The 15,688-nt window shown below is 43.7% G+C and overlaps 1 protein-coding gene across 1 annotated transcript; it reads right to left on the bottom strand.

Moving 5' to 3' along the window:
- Positions 1-895: 895 nt before the first annotated feature.
- On the bottom strand, positions 896-15,629 carry EIF2A (eukaryotic translation initiation factor 2A). The gene is made up of 14 exons (XM_074878320.1): positions 15,540-15,629; positions 12,769-12,838; positions 12,358-12,432; positions 10,776-10,894; positions 9,503-9,602; positions 9,020-9,102; positions 8,593-8,666; positions 8,306-8,450; positions 7,638-7,754; positions 4,849-5,420; positions 3,430-3,546; positions 2,425-2,553; positions 1,467-1,532; positions 896-1,380 (listed from the first exon to the last, which is right to left on the bottom strand). Exons 1-14 carry the CDS (start codon positions 15,565-15,567, stop codon positions 1,315-1,317), a joined length of 1,761 nt encoding a protein of 586 aa, XP_074734421.1. The 5' UTR covers positions 15,568-15,629; the 3' UTR covers positions 896-1,314.
- Positions 15,630-15,688: the final 59 nt, after the last annotated feature.

The raw sequence follows: 15,688 nt of genomic DNA, 5'->3' as shown, positions 1-15,688 counted from the left end.
TAGCAATATCATGCTTAGGTCAAGAAAGACGGTCTGTGTCTGTGTGAAAGCCAAAGGCTCCTTCATCAGCAGAGCAAGTCGACAGCCACCTTTGCGCAAGGACAGCCCGGAGCCGTTAGACCTTGCCAAGGGTACAGCACCGACTGGGCAAGCAAACTCAAGGTCTGTGTGTCCTTTGCTGAACTGTCCACATTCTAACACTAAAAATCACACCCAGAGATCAAGAGCCTTGCCCTGGTGAAGACCCTTCCCCTGAGCACACACAGTAGTATAACTATTGTGTCAGCAGTATTATAATTGTACATAAATTACTAACCAACCATCATAGAGAGAATGGACTTGGAAAATTACTAACTCTGCAAGTTTTGTCTATAAATATAGTGCAAAAAGTCCCAGTGGTGAGCTTGGTTTGTGGGAAACCACCACGCACCCAGGCTTGCGCAACGCTAAAATGAATAAGCAGTGTCTGTCCCGAGCACGTGATTATTGACCTATGGCACAGCAGGCGATGAAGCTGCTTTTCGGACACCACCACCGAGGCCAGATTTAAGTGCATAAAACTCCAGAGCAAGGGAACAGCTCTGATGGCCCAGCTTGTCGTTGAGCAGAGCTGGGCTGAGCCCCCCCTTTAGAACCCATTACCACCCTTCCCCTGCGTACTTGGCTCTTTGTTTTTAGTGGTCACACATAAAGGGACCAGAAAAAGCGAAAGGGAAAATGAGAACTGAAAGAATGGAAAATTAAAATCACAGAGTAAAAAAAACCTGCAAGAGTCACCACAGCAGCTGCAGTATCTGAAGCTTCACTTATCCTCTACAGTCAGATATTTCTGATCACAGTGGCATGGTCTCCTTGCTTTAAAGACTCTGCCCTTGTAACAGAAGAACAGAAGTACTTATTATTAAATGCTCTTTATTTTTATCTACATCCCATTATTGCATAAAGATCACATCTTTTTAAATATAATAAAGCTATCAAATGGGTAAGCCTCATCACCTTCCCTCCTCACACCCAAACAAGGAAAAGATAAACCAACAGGCTGCTTCTGTTTTTTTAGGCAATATACTTTAAGAACATCAGCACATTTCTGGTTTGAGCAGCAGCAGAACTGGCTGATGTGGTATTCATTACTTGCTTACTGTTTCACAGATGCACAAATCTTTAGGAAAGCTTTTTAAAAAGCAAGTATGCAGCAGATCTGTGGACTTTTGTGTCCTCAGTCATTTGCTGAAACATTTTATTGTGTTCAAGTTAATACAAATTATATTTTGCGTGAACGTTGTGTTAAACACTGCATCAGACTTCCATGAAGTTTTAAAGACCCAGTTCTAGGTCTTCCAGTTCCTGAAGGAGAGCGGTTTCTTTCTGAATCTTCTCCAACTAGAATAAAAAAAAAGCACAAGATGTCACAGATGTAGCTGCTTATTAAATGAAACTTGAATAAAACACACACATCTTAACAGTACCTGATTTTTCTCTAGCTGTTTGCCAGCAGCTGCTTGTTCTTTCAGCTGCTCAATTGCCTTTAGTTTCTGTAAAAAAGAAAAAAAAAAAAACAAAAAACACCACAACAAAAAAAACACACTAACACAAAGACACTGGTGAACCAAGAAGAGAAAACAGCCTTAGAAGTTCCTGCACATGCAAGTGCCTGGTTTACCAGGAGGCAGATCTCAATATGGAAGGCATGTTTCATTTAAGCATCTCCAGATGCTCAATCCAGAATTTCCCACCAATAAAAGACATTTATTTCAAGAACAAAACCTAGAGAACAGAAGCGCTGCTTAGTCTCTGAAACATAAACACTGTGTGTTAACTCACTGAAGGGCTAGACCCAAATTCAGAAATCACTCCTCCGCTATCACTATCCCTCCCCACCACACATTTTCCTCAGAAAGCCTGGAATATTAATCCAAACAGAGACCATGAAAAGCAGGAGGCAGCCAAGAGAAAGAAGCCCTGATGGATTGTGCAGAAACGGGAAAGATTCTCTAGCCTGAACCAAACAACTTCCATTCTGAAATTATCTAATGCAAGAATTTCCAAGATTGGCAGTAAACTTCACACTCATGCCACTTAAAAGCTAGGGAAGAAACCGAAACCACATCGCACAGTTCCCTTCTCAGATCCCAGACCCAACAAACAAGCAGCCCACAGAGCTGCTTTTCTAAGCACGAACACCCATACGCCGCGAGGCCCGGGCGCGCCAGCAGCAGGGACTGGAACACTCTTCCTGCGCCGCTGCCTCCAAGCCCTACAGCAGTCCCGGCACGCGATGGCCTCTGCTCGTTCACAAGATGGAAAAGCAAAGGAACTTGGTTTACAAATTTAGGAAATTACCATCTATCTATTTAGGAAATTACCATCTACAGACCATCTCTTAGAGGAACCTGCTGTCTGTTGGGAAAAAAAAAATCCCCCCACCTTTTTTAAATTCTTTATCTTCTTGTCAACTTCAGGATCTCCTGATGTAACAGCAGGCACAGCACTCCGTGGTGCGTTCTGTGATGCCAGGGACTGCGTAGATTCCTGGTTTGCATCAGCTTTGGCCTCCTGTAGGTAAATAAAATAAACACATTACTAGAAAACACGTTTGATTACAAAGTGACTGAAAAATGTCTTTTATCATTTTAAGGGATCCATTTAATATTTCTCCTTTCACTAGTTTGCTGGTGTGCTCCACAATCTGTGACTTGCTTAGATGTACTGCATTACCTATATATACATATATCTGCTTTCCACGAAAAAAGGGTTACCTCTAACAACTCACACGATGTTTCTTGTTTAATTTCTACTTCCTCTAGACACCAACCATACAGCACACAGGGAAACACCAGTAGGGATGACATGACAAACACATACACAAATATAAAAGTAGACTGGTGGGTCATTCTCTCTGAAGTAAAAGAAAGGGCTCAAACCCAGTGTAAGAAATTAAAAGACATTATTTAAAGAAATTATTGCTTCAGAAGTTTGTAGAAATTGGAAGGTTAATACCAAAAGCTGGCTTTTATCTCCCCGGCTGAAGAACAGCACGCAAAGAGGTGACACCGAGCAGGCTGTCTCTGGTCTGCCCTGGTACCGTGCCTCAGCCCTGACCTGCTGGGGACATGCACCAAAGCAGCAAGTCTGCTCTTACCTCTCGCCTAACACAGAAAAAAACTTTGCAGACTGACTGAAGGTGAAGAGTCAGAATTACTTAGTCTTAACATTGATTTCAGCCAACATTCACAGCAACTAACCAAAGCTGTTATTTGTAAGCCATCCTTCTGTACCCGCTCTAGTCCGATGAGAATCTCTCCCACCCTGCGCACAACTCAGCATGTGCAGATGCATGGAGGGTGCTCAGTGCAGCTAACGGTCACTGCCGAGACTGCCAGTGCCCTTTGTGAGAGCTAATTATCCTTGAAATAACGACTTCTGCAGTACCTGTTTAGCAGCTTTCTTTGCTTCATGTTTCCTTTGATTTTTGAGCGCTGTTTTAGAGAGTGGCTTATCACTGCCTCCCGACTGCGGTTTCATATTCTGAGGTGGCTCGTCCTCATGCTGCAGGATATGCAAAATTATGTTACGAAATCCGTATTCCGTGTTGGTACAAAAAACCCAGCAGTTGAACCTACTTAAGGCAACACCATATGCAAAGACGAACCATAAAGGAAAAGAAAGGGAAAAAAAACCCAAGCACGTGCCCTTTCTCTTTCAAGTAGAAGACAGTGTGAAAAGGGTTTCAAACCCATCCATTCTCAAGTTTGGATGGGACTATCCTGTATGTCCTAAAGATTTCATGGATTTCTGATAAAATAACAAAATCTTTATGTTTTCTATTTCAGGCAGGAAATAAATCAAAGAGGAATAAACCAGCTGGTTTATTGGCTGAAGCTCGGCATTTTGCTTTTGTTGACAACTTTTTAACTCGAACTCCCAGTGACGAGAAGGAAAAAATGGGTTGCTGGGAGGGGAAAGATGGGGTGGGACTTCTTGAGGGAGAGATGAAAAAGGGGGATTGTTTAGTCTTCTGTTTTTTTTAAGATAAGCCTTAATCGAGGAGCTGGATTGTTTTAATGCATATGACAAGACTTCTCGCCCATACAAGAAAACAGAATTATTTTAACGTATCTTTTCTCTACTACCTCTGCTTCTTGATCATTTACAAAATCAGACATTAGCATGATTAATAGATTCCTCACAAGCCAAGCAGCAGTCTTTCCTTCCAAAGCACAAGGCTCAAAATCAAAGTGCTCTAAGACTCAAACATCAAGGGTGCAACTATTAAATGTAATTAGTTGCTACTCAGCCTACTTTGAAAACCTGCAGAAAAGAAACTAATTAGACAAGTAGGTCACTGTACTGAGACCTGTTTAAACTGCAGCTGACTTGCTAACAATCAAATCTCTTTCCAGCAAGTAAACTTACCTAAAAAAAAAAAAAGCTATTGGGAGGACAGGCAACAACCTGTCTAGCTGGGTTTAGACTGGTAAGTTGGGTCACCCAAATCAGAGGCTTCTATCTTAACTAGAGTATCCAATTTCACCGTAAACCAAATTTGCAGTTTATTGTTCCAGTTCATGTTGTAGAGGGCGTTTTTAAAGTTTGCAAAATGACTTTGTAAAAGAAGAGTATTTGGACCAAAGAAATGTCGGTTTTCTAACATACATTATCACAAACAGCCAGCAAAGCATCAAAGAGGATTATCAAGAAAACCTCTCAAAAACCCCACAACACTACTGCCAGTCTGACTACTCTTCTAGTGTTCCTCATTAAAAATATACACATACTTGAGGCCAAGCTTCAAAGATGGGACAAGCAATGAAACAGAACAATTTAGTTCATGAATGAAACTCTACTTACAAGCTTGGAACTTGTTACAGGTTTGTTTCTCAGGGCTGGAGGTCTGTACGCCTGCGCAGGCTTCGGCTCAGCGCCGGGCAGCTCGCTCGGAACCGCCTGGTATCTCACCGCTTTCGCTGGGAACACTCCATCCAAGCAGGGCTGCCAGGAAACCTGCCACATCTCCTCGGTCAATGGCACTTCATAGCTGTGTAGCAGAGAGCCCGTGTAGTGCCAGATCTTGTAACCGTTACTGACGCGGAGCCGGGGCGCGCACGTGGCGGTTACGATATGCTCCCCGTCAGGACACCAAGCAAAGTATGTGGAATCCGAGGCTACCGGTTTGGAAATGAGTTTGTAGTTTTTAACGTCCCACACTTCCATCTGTCCCCTGAGATTTCCAAATCCTGCCAGCACTAGGATGTGTCCATGCGGGCTGTAGTAGGCAGCATTGCGAGGACCGGTTCCAAAATCAAACACGGGGTCACATTTCAGGTTAAAAACTGTTGCTTTGGCAGGCATAAAACCATATACAGCACAAAACTCAACAGAATTGGGGTTCCAAACGACATCATAAATAGGACCGTTTTTTGCTAAAAGGAAAAGGAAAATATGCAGCTGTTGTTCGAAAACTGTATCTTTTCAGTGCAAGCAAAAATAAAATCAATAGCAATTCTTAACTTCATGCTTTGCTAAAATGCTGTGATCTAATTATTGACAGTGAAAATGAATTCTGCTAACAATAGAGGTAGGAACAACATTTTATCTTCTGATAATTTTAGTTAAGGTTTGCAACAATAACTGCAGCCATTCCAAATTACCTCTGTAGGGTCAGCATCAGCACTTTAACAGTAAGCATGTTTTTTCCTGTTAAAAAATTCCTTTTTTTTTTTTTCCCTCGTTATTCAAGTATGATCTCTCAGGACCTTCTGTCCCACTGGAAACCTGCAAAAACAGGAGTTTTATACCAGCTGGATACGAGTTCCTCTTTTATAAAATCCAAGAAATACTGCATAGCTCAGCTTTGTAGAGCTAAGAAATACTGATCTAAGTTATCTTTGGACCGGTATTTTATAAGACAGATTTTAGAGTCAGAGAGCACACAAAAATGGTTTTACTCATAATGGTTAAAGCTTGAGATTGTTAAAAGCTATTCTGGGGGTTAGAACATTAGGAGATATTGAAGAATGATGAAACTCATGTAAAATACACAGGGGTAAAAAAAAAACATAGGCCATTGTAATTTTTCATAATCTGGATATCTTTACCTGTATCTCAGATAAATGTCAAGTGCATTACTGACAATTCTTAAATCCAGACACTGACCCAAAGTATCAAAGTGATTTAAATTGTTCATTCCTGTTGTTACTCTAAAGCCTCATTATCTTTAGAAACTAGGCCGTGCAGTCACACTGTCAGTGTTTTTTCCCCTTTAGAACTTTTTAGGTGACCTTAACCAAATGCAACTGCAGAGACAGAGCTCTGAGGAGATGTTTCCGCACGTTTCATGACAGCGGGCAGCCGGAGGATGAGGGCAGATCTACAGGGGCTTCACAGCTGAGGCAAAGGCTGCGGCATGAGCGTGTATTAGTCAAACCCAAAACACCCTCTACAAATGCTAGTGTGAAAAAAGCTCCAAAACTGGACCTCAAAAGTAACCAGAAGACACAAATCCACAGGAAATGAGGCACCACTCACTCCAAGTGCCCACCATTTACTTTTGTTGGAAAAAACAGTTTTACAAAACAGACATCAGGTTTTTTTCTATGCTAAGTTAAATGAAGATTAATGATAAACTTCCTGCTAAAGACAGATGCATTGGAAATTAAGTTCAAGGGAAAGAAGGTTTTACTAAGCATGCAATTCAACAACTCATGTTCTCAATTCAGGAAACTACTCCCAGAGAGATGCTAGATACCAAGTTATAATCCTGACTGGTTTTCCCCAGGGGAAGTGGGCCTCAGTACTCGCTGCAGCAGGCAAACGGGAGATGCTCTCCTGGTCAGCACTGGCACTGAAGAGAATATATTCACCATCTCTCTACAGTCACTTAAGCATGAGGAGTCTGCACCACCCCACCCTCAGTGCTTTGAAATATTCACAACAAACTAGCCTCTCTATGATCCCAAACATAAACAGCAACAACTCAAGATAATGAAAAAATACCACCCTGGGGAAATTAATGAATGGACTTCCAGCTCAAACGAGACACTGAAATTAAGAGCATCCACTTGCTTCTCCCCAACACGTCATTTTTATATCTTAGAACACTTTCCATTTTACAATACAAAATAAAGGACTTCTATTTTCCAATATACTTCAAAAAACTGCTCTCATTCTGTGTCGGCTCCTCGAGTAACAGTATCAACTGCACGCCTAAAAGCGCAGGTAGGGTAGTGCTGTTTGGTAACACACCTTCCTGCCCACCCGGGCTTCTCAGGCACTAACTGTCCAGGTGTTTCCTTAGTAAACATGCACCGTTCCCTTCCTGTGCACATGAACGCCCTCCCAAGCACATTATTTGTATATTTTAACTGAAAGTGTGGGCTTTTCTGCCACTGACCTTAAGACAAGTATACCAAAGATGACCAGATAATTCAGCTATCAAAAAAAATATTTTAAAATCACCTTACTCCAGATTAAAAATTTCCAGTGAAGAATTTTTTGTTAAGATTACATTGTTTTTTCTTTTAAAGATTACTTCATTACACTAACCAAACCCCCCCATACATTAAACAAAAGTTGGTAAAACAGCAATTCCCACTATCAAGACCTGTAATACAAGGACAAAACGCCTGAGAGCTACTTACGTAATTGTACGACCGCGCTTTCTCCATTTGTGGCGATGTAGTGCAGCGTTTGCTCTCCATAGTACGAAGCACCCGTTTTATCAACTTCTGTACTAGCTATTACTAGCACAGCAGTGGCTAATAGAATAGACATACAGTTATTTCTACACAGTTATTGCAAATTATATAAACTATTTCACAAACTACAAAGAGAAATTAGTTTGATTAAGCAAGCAACTAACTAGAATTCATAACAGTGCTGTTTTCATTCTCTTCTGAATTTAATTTTTCCTAAATGTTAACCCAAATGGAATTATCTTCCTTTCTCAGATTAAAAGTGTAAGCTAAATCTATGTATGTACAATTTTACAGATTAAGAACAGTTTATGCTCTGGTATAATCTTATTTTTACAGTCTAAATATGTTTTCATCACAGAATGCAAAATTAAATTTGAATTTGCTATTCAACTGCAAAATTTACCAATATGGAGTATTTTCAATTACAATATACAAAATCATGGAAGTCAACACAGAAAAGTTATGAGCACTTCAGGGTATCCCAGACTGTGACCATAACGCTGCATTGGCACTAACGGCCATCTTCAGCATCAGCAAAGCTCAAGTGATAAACAAAGTAATCAAATCCAAAACAGGAGGAACATAAAGGTTTAAACAGACAGCTGTTATACCTTTTTTGTTCCATAGCATTGTCACCTTGTCAGCTTTAAAGAAACTTTTATTGGCTAGTGCAGACTGAGGGCCACCAAAGTTGGGATACTGATAGAGCCTGACGAACGACGGTGCACCTTTGCTGCCTGGAACATACACGGCCACCTGAAACAAAGCCACGAGATTTTATTGCAGGTGATATTCTTGGTAGCACTGGGTCTATTCACTGCTAGTACGTTGTACTAAAATTACAGTGATTTTTTTGAAGGAAACCAAGAAGAAAAACTGGAAACAACATCAGAAGTACCTTGGTTGGCTGTGCTCCTGGAGATAACACAAAATCATTAACCTTTTGCAAATGCAGTTTATTTGCAATAGTATCTGCAAAAAAAAAAAGTCACAGATGAGATGACATCAATGAGAAACCACGTTAGCCTGGATTACTTCACTATACCTTTTTATGTGTCTGTATCACCAATAGTAAAGAACAGTATATATAACGATACAGGATTTCTTTTACTAGGCAAACCACCATTACTTTCCCATTTCATCACACGTTTTTATTTACAAAACCCACTTGAACTAAGCCAAGGTATGAAATGCAGCATTTAGTATTTGGAAGGTCAAAGAGCAAGGAAGTTTCTGAACCCCCCAAAAATTTGAAAACAAAAAAAACCACCCAAAAGAAGATGCCTATGTAGAACACAATGAAACATATAGAAAAACTTGCGTACTGAAGTTGTTGTTTTCAAAGAAGTGCACTTCATTGTTCACATTCCTGGCACAAATGCTCTCATCATCTGCCCAGCAAGGACACCTGTATTTAAAGAAAAAAAAAATAGAAACACTGAACGATGCCCATCTTTAGCAGTTTTTTAGCAGGAGGATTTTTTTTCCTCCATTTTTAAAGTCAAGCAAGTTCAAACATGATACATGTTTCAAACAGCCAAGTGACATCTGCATAGTAAAAAATACACAACTAGACTTAGTTACTGTCTCCCCAGCTTTCTCTGTGGTTCAAAATGCTCATGAATTTACACTAAGAAACAAACAATTATAACTATGCACAAAGATACTTACAGCCACAGACACTTGCTTTCAGCTAGCAGCAGGCAGTATTTTGAAGCCAACACCACACTAAAAGCTCTATTTACCTGGACCAGATTTTGGAAACCACATTTCTTTGCAAACAATTAGCATCTGGAAATGTTATTTACCAGTTCTGCATCTTTTTCTGGATGAAAGATTTTAAGCATTTTCCAGTTTTCACCTCATGAAGCTGTAGGTTGGGCACCCCCGCTGTGCCATCTTTAGCAGCTGCAACGAAACCACAGGTTAGAGTAGTGGGATTAAATCTGCTTCACTGTGATGACATTCTATCTCACCATTCTACAAGCAACCAAACATGCATAAACTTCGTACAAGAAGCATCCTACCTGCTGAGGGACTAAACCCTCAACTGCTCATTGCTCTACCTATTAACCTAAGTCTTTCTACAGTCTTTCAGTCCACGGAAAGAACCAACATTTGGAAGCATCAGGTTTTTACTCCCCCTTACAAGGCTAGGGCTACCACCGCTAGCTCAGCTTTCTTAACTCATGCTTTTTAACCAAAACCAAAAGCCATCCTCTTGGCACGCTATGAAGGTACATTCCCCACTCCTATGTTTTGTTCTCACAAGAACGCAGCACGTTTTGTCCGTCCCATTGCAGTCACAGCTCTATCTGCAGGCCGTACAAAATGGTTCTGCTGGCTTTAAGCTCTCTGTACCCTTCTGCTCACTCCGGATACCACAGCCTGCCTGTTTCTACCAACGATTCAGAGCAGACCTCCTAACAGTTCTCTAACAGCCACAGCTGGCATCAGTCCCGTCCCTCGGGCTGCCTCAGCTTACCCTACAACCTGTCCCAGACCACTTACCACCCGCCCAGCCTACAGCCAGCCCTTTCTGTCTAGAGAAGCATTTACACTGTCTCCTTCAGACACACAACTCATCTGAGGCTGAGAATATCTAAATCAGGAAGATAAACTCCACAGAGAGGCAGAGGAGAGAATAAAGCCCCCTGGACAGTGGAGAACACTCAAGTCAGCTATGCCCAGCGGAGGACACGACTGCTCTGAGACAGCTTTACAATTCTCCTTGTCTACGCATGAACACAAACTGCCTGAACAGCACATTATCCAAACACACTCCTTGCACTAAGATCAGTTAGCATTTTTTAGAAACATGTGGTTTACTTAATAGAGTAATTGTTAGTACGTGCACTCTGATTTAGCGTTTGTAAGAACTGTCGACACCAGATGCTTTCGGAAGATGGCACCCCTCCCTCCTCCGCTATATACTTGATTACCCATATAATTTTCTGTACACTTTCTATACTGCTCATTTAGCCGATAAGCTACAATGACAAATGAAGTAATGGAAAGCCTGCAAACCAAATTAAAACATGCGGTTATCCCGTGTATTTTTATGGCTGGTAAAATACTCACTTGTATAGGCCTGCCATGTTGCCAGAACATTATTCTTTGGTGAGAATTCAAGGCAAACTGCCTTTGGAAGATCAAAGGAACGCAGTAACTCAGCACTGGTGACATTAACAATATTTACTCTGGAACAGAAAGATGCTATTTCAATAAAACGTGCTTAGAATAGTTAATTAATAGCCAAGGTAACTTTTCACATATTTGACCCTTCTAGATCTGTCCCAAATTTGGCCAATGTAACAAAATTAGAAGAGCTTTTTTCTCCTCCTGCTCTTACTAAATTTTTGCAAGAACACATTTTAAAATGAGATACCCAAGCACAACAGAAACTAAGTGAAAGCACTGGTCAAAACATATCACCTATTTCTACCTGCGACATCTAAACTCTGAACCAGAAACAAGATATGCTCTACCCACAGGGAGTCCATCCACACTGCCACGGTGCTAAAGTTGAGCAACAGCCAACAGAAAGGTTCTAACTGAATTAAACCACATATTTATTCCACGTATTTTTGAAGGTCTTCTATGTATAAGGATACAACATTTAAGATTGGGGCTTGTTGAGGTTGGGGGATGCAGGGAGACATGGACAATGAAAAGCAGAGGTCAGACGGCTGAACAAACCAGGTCAAGCGGCACCTCTGAACGCCGTCGATTAAAGATCTGCCACACACAGAATCCAAAGAAACAGGAAAGATCACATCAGGATGTGTCCAAGCCACTGCTGTTCTCCCAAGCTGCATCAGGAGCCTGTTCCTCACCGTCTCACTGACTGCCCCCCTCAGAAGTGAAGAGACACGGACAGCCCCCAAAACAAAGAGGACAGCAGGACTGGACAGTTTTGCCATTTGGAATATTCTCATGTAAAGTACGGATACCTGGATATACAACCTGCTGGTTGGAAAAACACTTTTCCCCACAAACATTTTCTGGAAATGGACCTTTCCAATTGACAAAAAATGAAGTTTTTAATGAAAAATGAAAAGTCTGAATATTTTTGAGAACCAGAAACGACAATGAAAGTAACAAATCCTACATCTAAATTACCTATTTTAAAAGAAATGGTTAAATGGTATTACTAAATACTTTTGCAGATTTTTTTTTTAACCTGTTAGCAAGATTACCAATGCTTCAGGGGAAGCCTTACCACCTCCTTACAGCAGCAACCCCGTGATGCACCCTCATGTAAAGGATAATCTCTAGTGGACTCTGAAATGCACCTGGTCTAGAAAAACCAGAAACCTTGTGATGTTTGTACAGAAGGTGCATAGACCCTTCATCTTCTGTGAACTTTACTAATAGATTAATCCCAGAAAACCAGGTACTGTCATACTGGGAACTATGAACAAGAAAACAAATAAAGCATATCCAGATTCCAGGGGAATGGGTGAGAAAAACACTAAATATTTAATCTGATATTCAGAAAACAAAGCTACTACTGTGAATAATGTAAAAATAAACTGCATTTAAAGCATGTATGGAAACACCTGTGTTCACAGCAACAGCCTTTACATAGATAACAGTAAATGGGGCAGAGCTGATCCAGTTTAATACAAATTAAGTGATTAATATCATAAAATACACCAACTTTTCTCCATTGCACCAGGCAAAGAGGGAACCATCCTTGCTGAAAGCAACAGCTCTGCAGTTCTTTCCAGAGTCCCTAAAGAAGTAAGAAATACACATTAGTATTCAAACACACTGCATAAATTAAGGCATTTTTAACAAAAAAAAAAAGGAACACATCAATTTTCCTGCTGTGCTCCCGAGCAGCACTTTGTAACAGTGCTATCTACTCTGCAGTTGTTCAGTGATTATTACCCGGGCAATGGGAAGTCAGGCAAGTGTAAAGCCTTCAAAACCATCAACTTTCTGAACTACTGGTAGTAAGAAAAAATTGACTTGTATTTATACATTTTTCAACTCTAGAGTCTACCTTTCCTTTTTAGAAAATTATTTCTTTTGTGCAAAATATCGGAAACAGCAATAACAGCAGTACCTTTGAAAGGCTGTGCTCTCTGTGAAACTCGGTGGCCCATTGACCATATAAAGCCCTTCAGATCCTCTCACTGGAAGAGGAAACAAACAGATACTTATTTCAAATTCAGAAAATCGTCCAACGCAAAAGCTTTATCCCATTTCTGAGCCTTGAGACCTGCATGCGCTTTTTCCCTGCTTGCATTTTAAATGCGAGAGAGGGTTGTAAAGGAAATTCAGAATGTAACACGTGCCGAGACACTCGGCTTCATCGCAGATGGCCGCAGGATTATCACAGAGGACACAGACAGCGGAGGGGCAGAGCTGAGCCGAGCCATCGGCCCCAGAAGTCCCGACACATGATGCACCGGCAGCCGAGGCGCCAGTTTGCCAAAGAGATGCCACAGGAACCAGCCAGCTCTTTTCTGGAGCCAAGGACTGAAGCCTTCCCGCGCCCACAGCTGTGTGACCCACTCCCCGACGGAGCAGCCGCACGGCCAAGGGCAGCGGGGCAGGGTGGGACAGAGCCACGCCAGGCAGAGGGGCCGAGGTGGGGCAGCCCCGGAGCCCCCACCCCTCCCCTGCGACCCCAGGCTGCGGGGCCATGCCCGGCCGGGGGGTGAGCACTGCGAGGATGGGGATCCACAGCCTCTCTGGGCAGCCTCCGCCCGCCTCCAGCCTCCCAGGGAAACAGTTCTTATGTTCAAGTGCAATTTCCTGGATTTCAGCCGGAGCCCGCTGCCCCTCATCCCCTCAGCGGATACCACGAAACAAGTGCCTGGCTTCACCTCGCAGGATGACCTCGAACTGCAAGAGAGCTGCACCTGCCTGAGGAGGGGGGGTGGGACAAGCCCTTGGCCTAAAGCGGCCCATGGCCCTCGCTCTCAGCCCCGCTGCCGGAGGCATGGCTATGAAGCCTGACTGGCAGAAGCTGGAAATTCTCCATCACCACAAGAGCCACAGAAGAGTCGGGCACAATGGAGCTGAAAAGGGCTGCTGAGACACTCCCCAAAGCAAGGATTAGCTGCCTAAACACAGGAAGAGCGCTGCCAAAGAAAGATTATGTTGGACTGATTTTTTGCTGATGTGAGGCAGGATCTGCCCTATTGTTAGTTTCAACATTGAAGTTCAACTTGGAAACATACAGCATGAAAGAAATACCAATATACAATGTGTTTTAAATTTCATTCTTCTCAGAGACATTGCCATGCTTACAGCAGTAGAAAACAAACAAGAAATAAAGACAGACTCATGCAAAATCATGCAGCTAGAACTGTTAAATAGTGAACGTAGCAAAAATTTTAAGGTACTTCTATTACAAGCATATTAGAATTCAAAGTTAAACCACAAAATGGGCAACCATTATGCAGGCATTAGCTTTGGTTTATGCATTTTCTTGGGATACCAAAGATGTCTACTGAGGTGACAATTTTTTACTGACAAGCAGGAGTCAAGAAAGCAACATCTGTACTAGCTTAAGCTACAGGTTCTTGTCAAGGAGGTGTTAGGGCCAGCAGGGCTCTAACAGGGGATCTGACAGTGGAACAGCAGCACCCACGTGGCTGGGTCAGTCCGTACAGGAACGACGTAACAGAATCTGCCACCAAACACCCTTACGCTGCTCTTCAGAGCTGCTCTGTTAGCTGCCAAGTATCCTTACTTCACTTCCCTCATAGCACTTTAGAAATTAACAAATAGAAAACATTTCAAGCAATAGTTTCTCAGTTTGGAGAAAACACTATTTTGATAAGATTTCGAATCTCCACCTGCTCTGTAGCCCTGCGCTTCACTGGGGACACACCATGACCCTAACGCACCTCAGGGGTACGTTTTAACAACATCTTAAATATGATCCAGTAGCTTTGCACCCCTCCCTTGAGTCTGTTCTCCAGGTCCTCTGTCAGGGTCCCAAGAAAAATTGGGATCTAAATTTACAATAGATTATAAACAGCAACGAACAGTCCAAAATGCACCCTGAACAACTGCAGCCCCTTGATACACCCAAACAAGGATAAATATACTGGCGTTTAAAGCTTAGAAACACAGGAAAGGAAAAATACATATCCCTTATGTTATGGACAACTTAAAAGGTAGAAGAGAGGGAAAAATGATGAATTGTTAAAAGAAAAACGCAGCGATGAGCCCCCAAAACACAGTGAAGCTGCTTCACACAGCTCCGACGAGCTCCTGCGAGCAGTCACGCGCGTTGCAGAGGCCCCGCCAGGCCGGACCCGCGTCCTGCAGGTCCTGGGGCTGCCGCCGCCCGCTATGAGCCGCGGGGGAGAAGGGCCGGGGGAACGGGCCTGCCCGGGTCTCACCCAGGCGCCCCGTCTCTTCTCGCACAGCGCCTCTGGGAGCGTTTCGCCAGTTTCCAGTCAGCCGCACGAGGGAATTAACGCAAGAAATTAAACAAGCTTTAACAAACGTGCTTCTACGTCCCCGAGCATCGCCCCGCGGCGGAGCGGGGGGGAGGCCCGCCGGCTTCCCAAGCGGGGAAGGGATGGGGACAAGCAGCCGGCACCCCCGCCCGTGCCGCGGGCCAAGGGCCGAGCGTGTCCACAAGGCCAGGACACGGGCCGGCGAGACCCCTGGGAGCGCAGCGCGGCCCGGCCTGGTGGGCAGACCAGGGCCGTTGGGCCCCGGAGCCGGGCGCGCCCTGGGGAAGGGGGCGGCGGAAAGCACTGGGCCGCCCCAGCTCGGCCCGGCCCGGCGCCTTCCCCACCACCCCCAGCCCCCTCCAGGCCGCTCCCCGCCGCGCCGCGCTCGCCCCGCCGCCGCCCGGGCCCGACGCACCTGCCAGCAGAGGCGCGGGTGGCGCCATCTTGGCGCGGCCCGTCCAACTTCCGCTTCCAGGGGAGCGGCGGCGCGGCCGCCCCAGAGACGTCCACGTCGCGCGGGGCGGGCGGGGGCGGGCGCTGCCCCGGAAGCGGCCGCCGCCGAGC

This window comes from Strix uralensis, chromosome 9 (genome assembly GCF_047716275.1).
Source record: "Strix uralensis isolate ZFMK-TIS-50842 chromosome 9, bStrUra1, whole genome shotgun sequence".
Classification (NCBI taxonomy): domain Eukaryota; kingdom Metazoa; phylum Chordata; class Aves; order Strigiformes; family Strigidae; genus Strix; species Strix uralensis.
The sequence above is the reverse complement of the archived record's forward strand: the minus strand, read 5'-3'. Positions and strand labels throughout refer to the sequence as shown.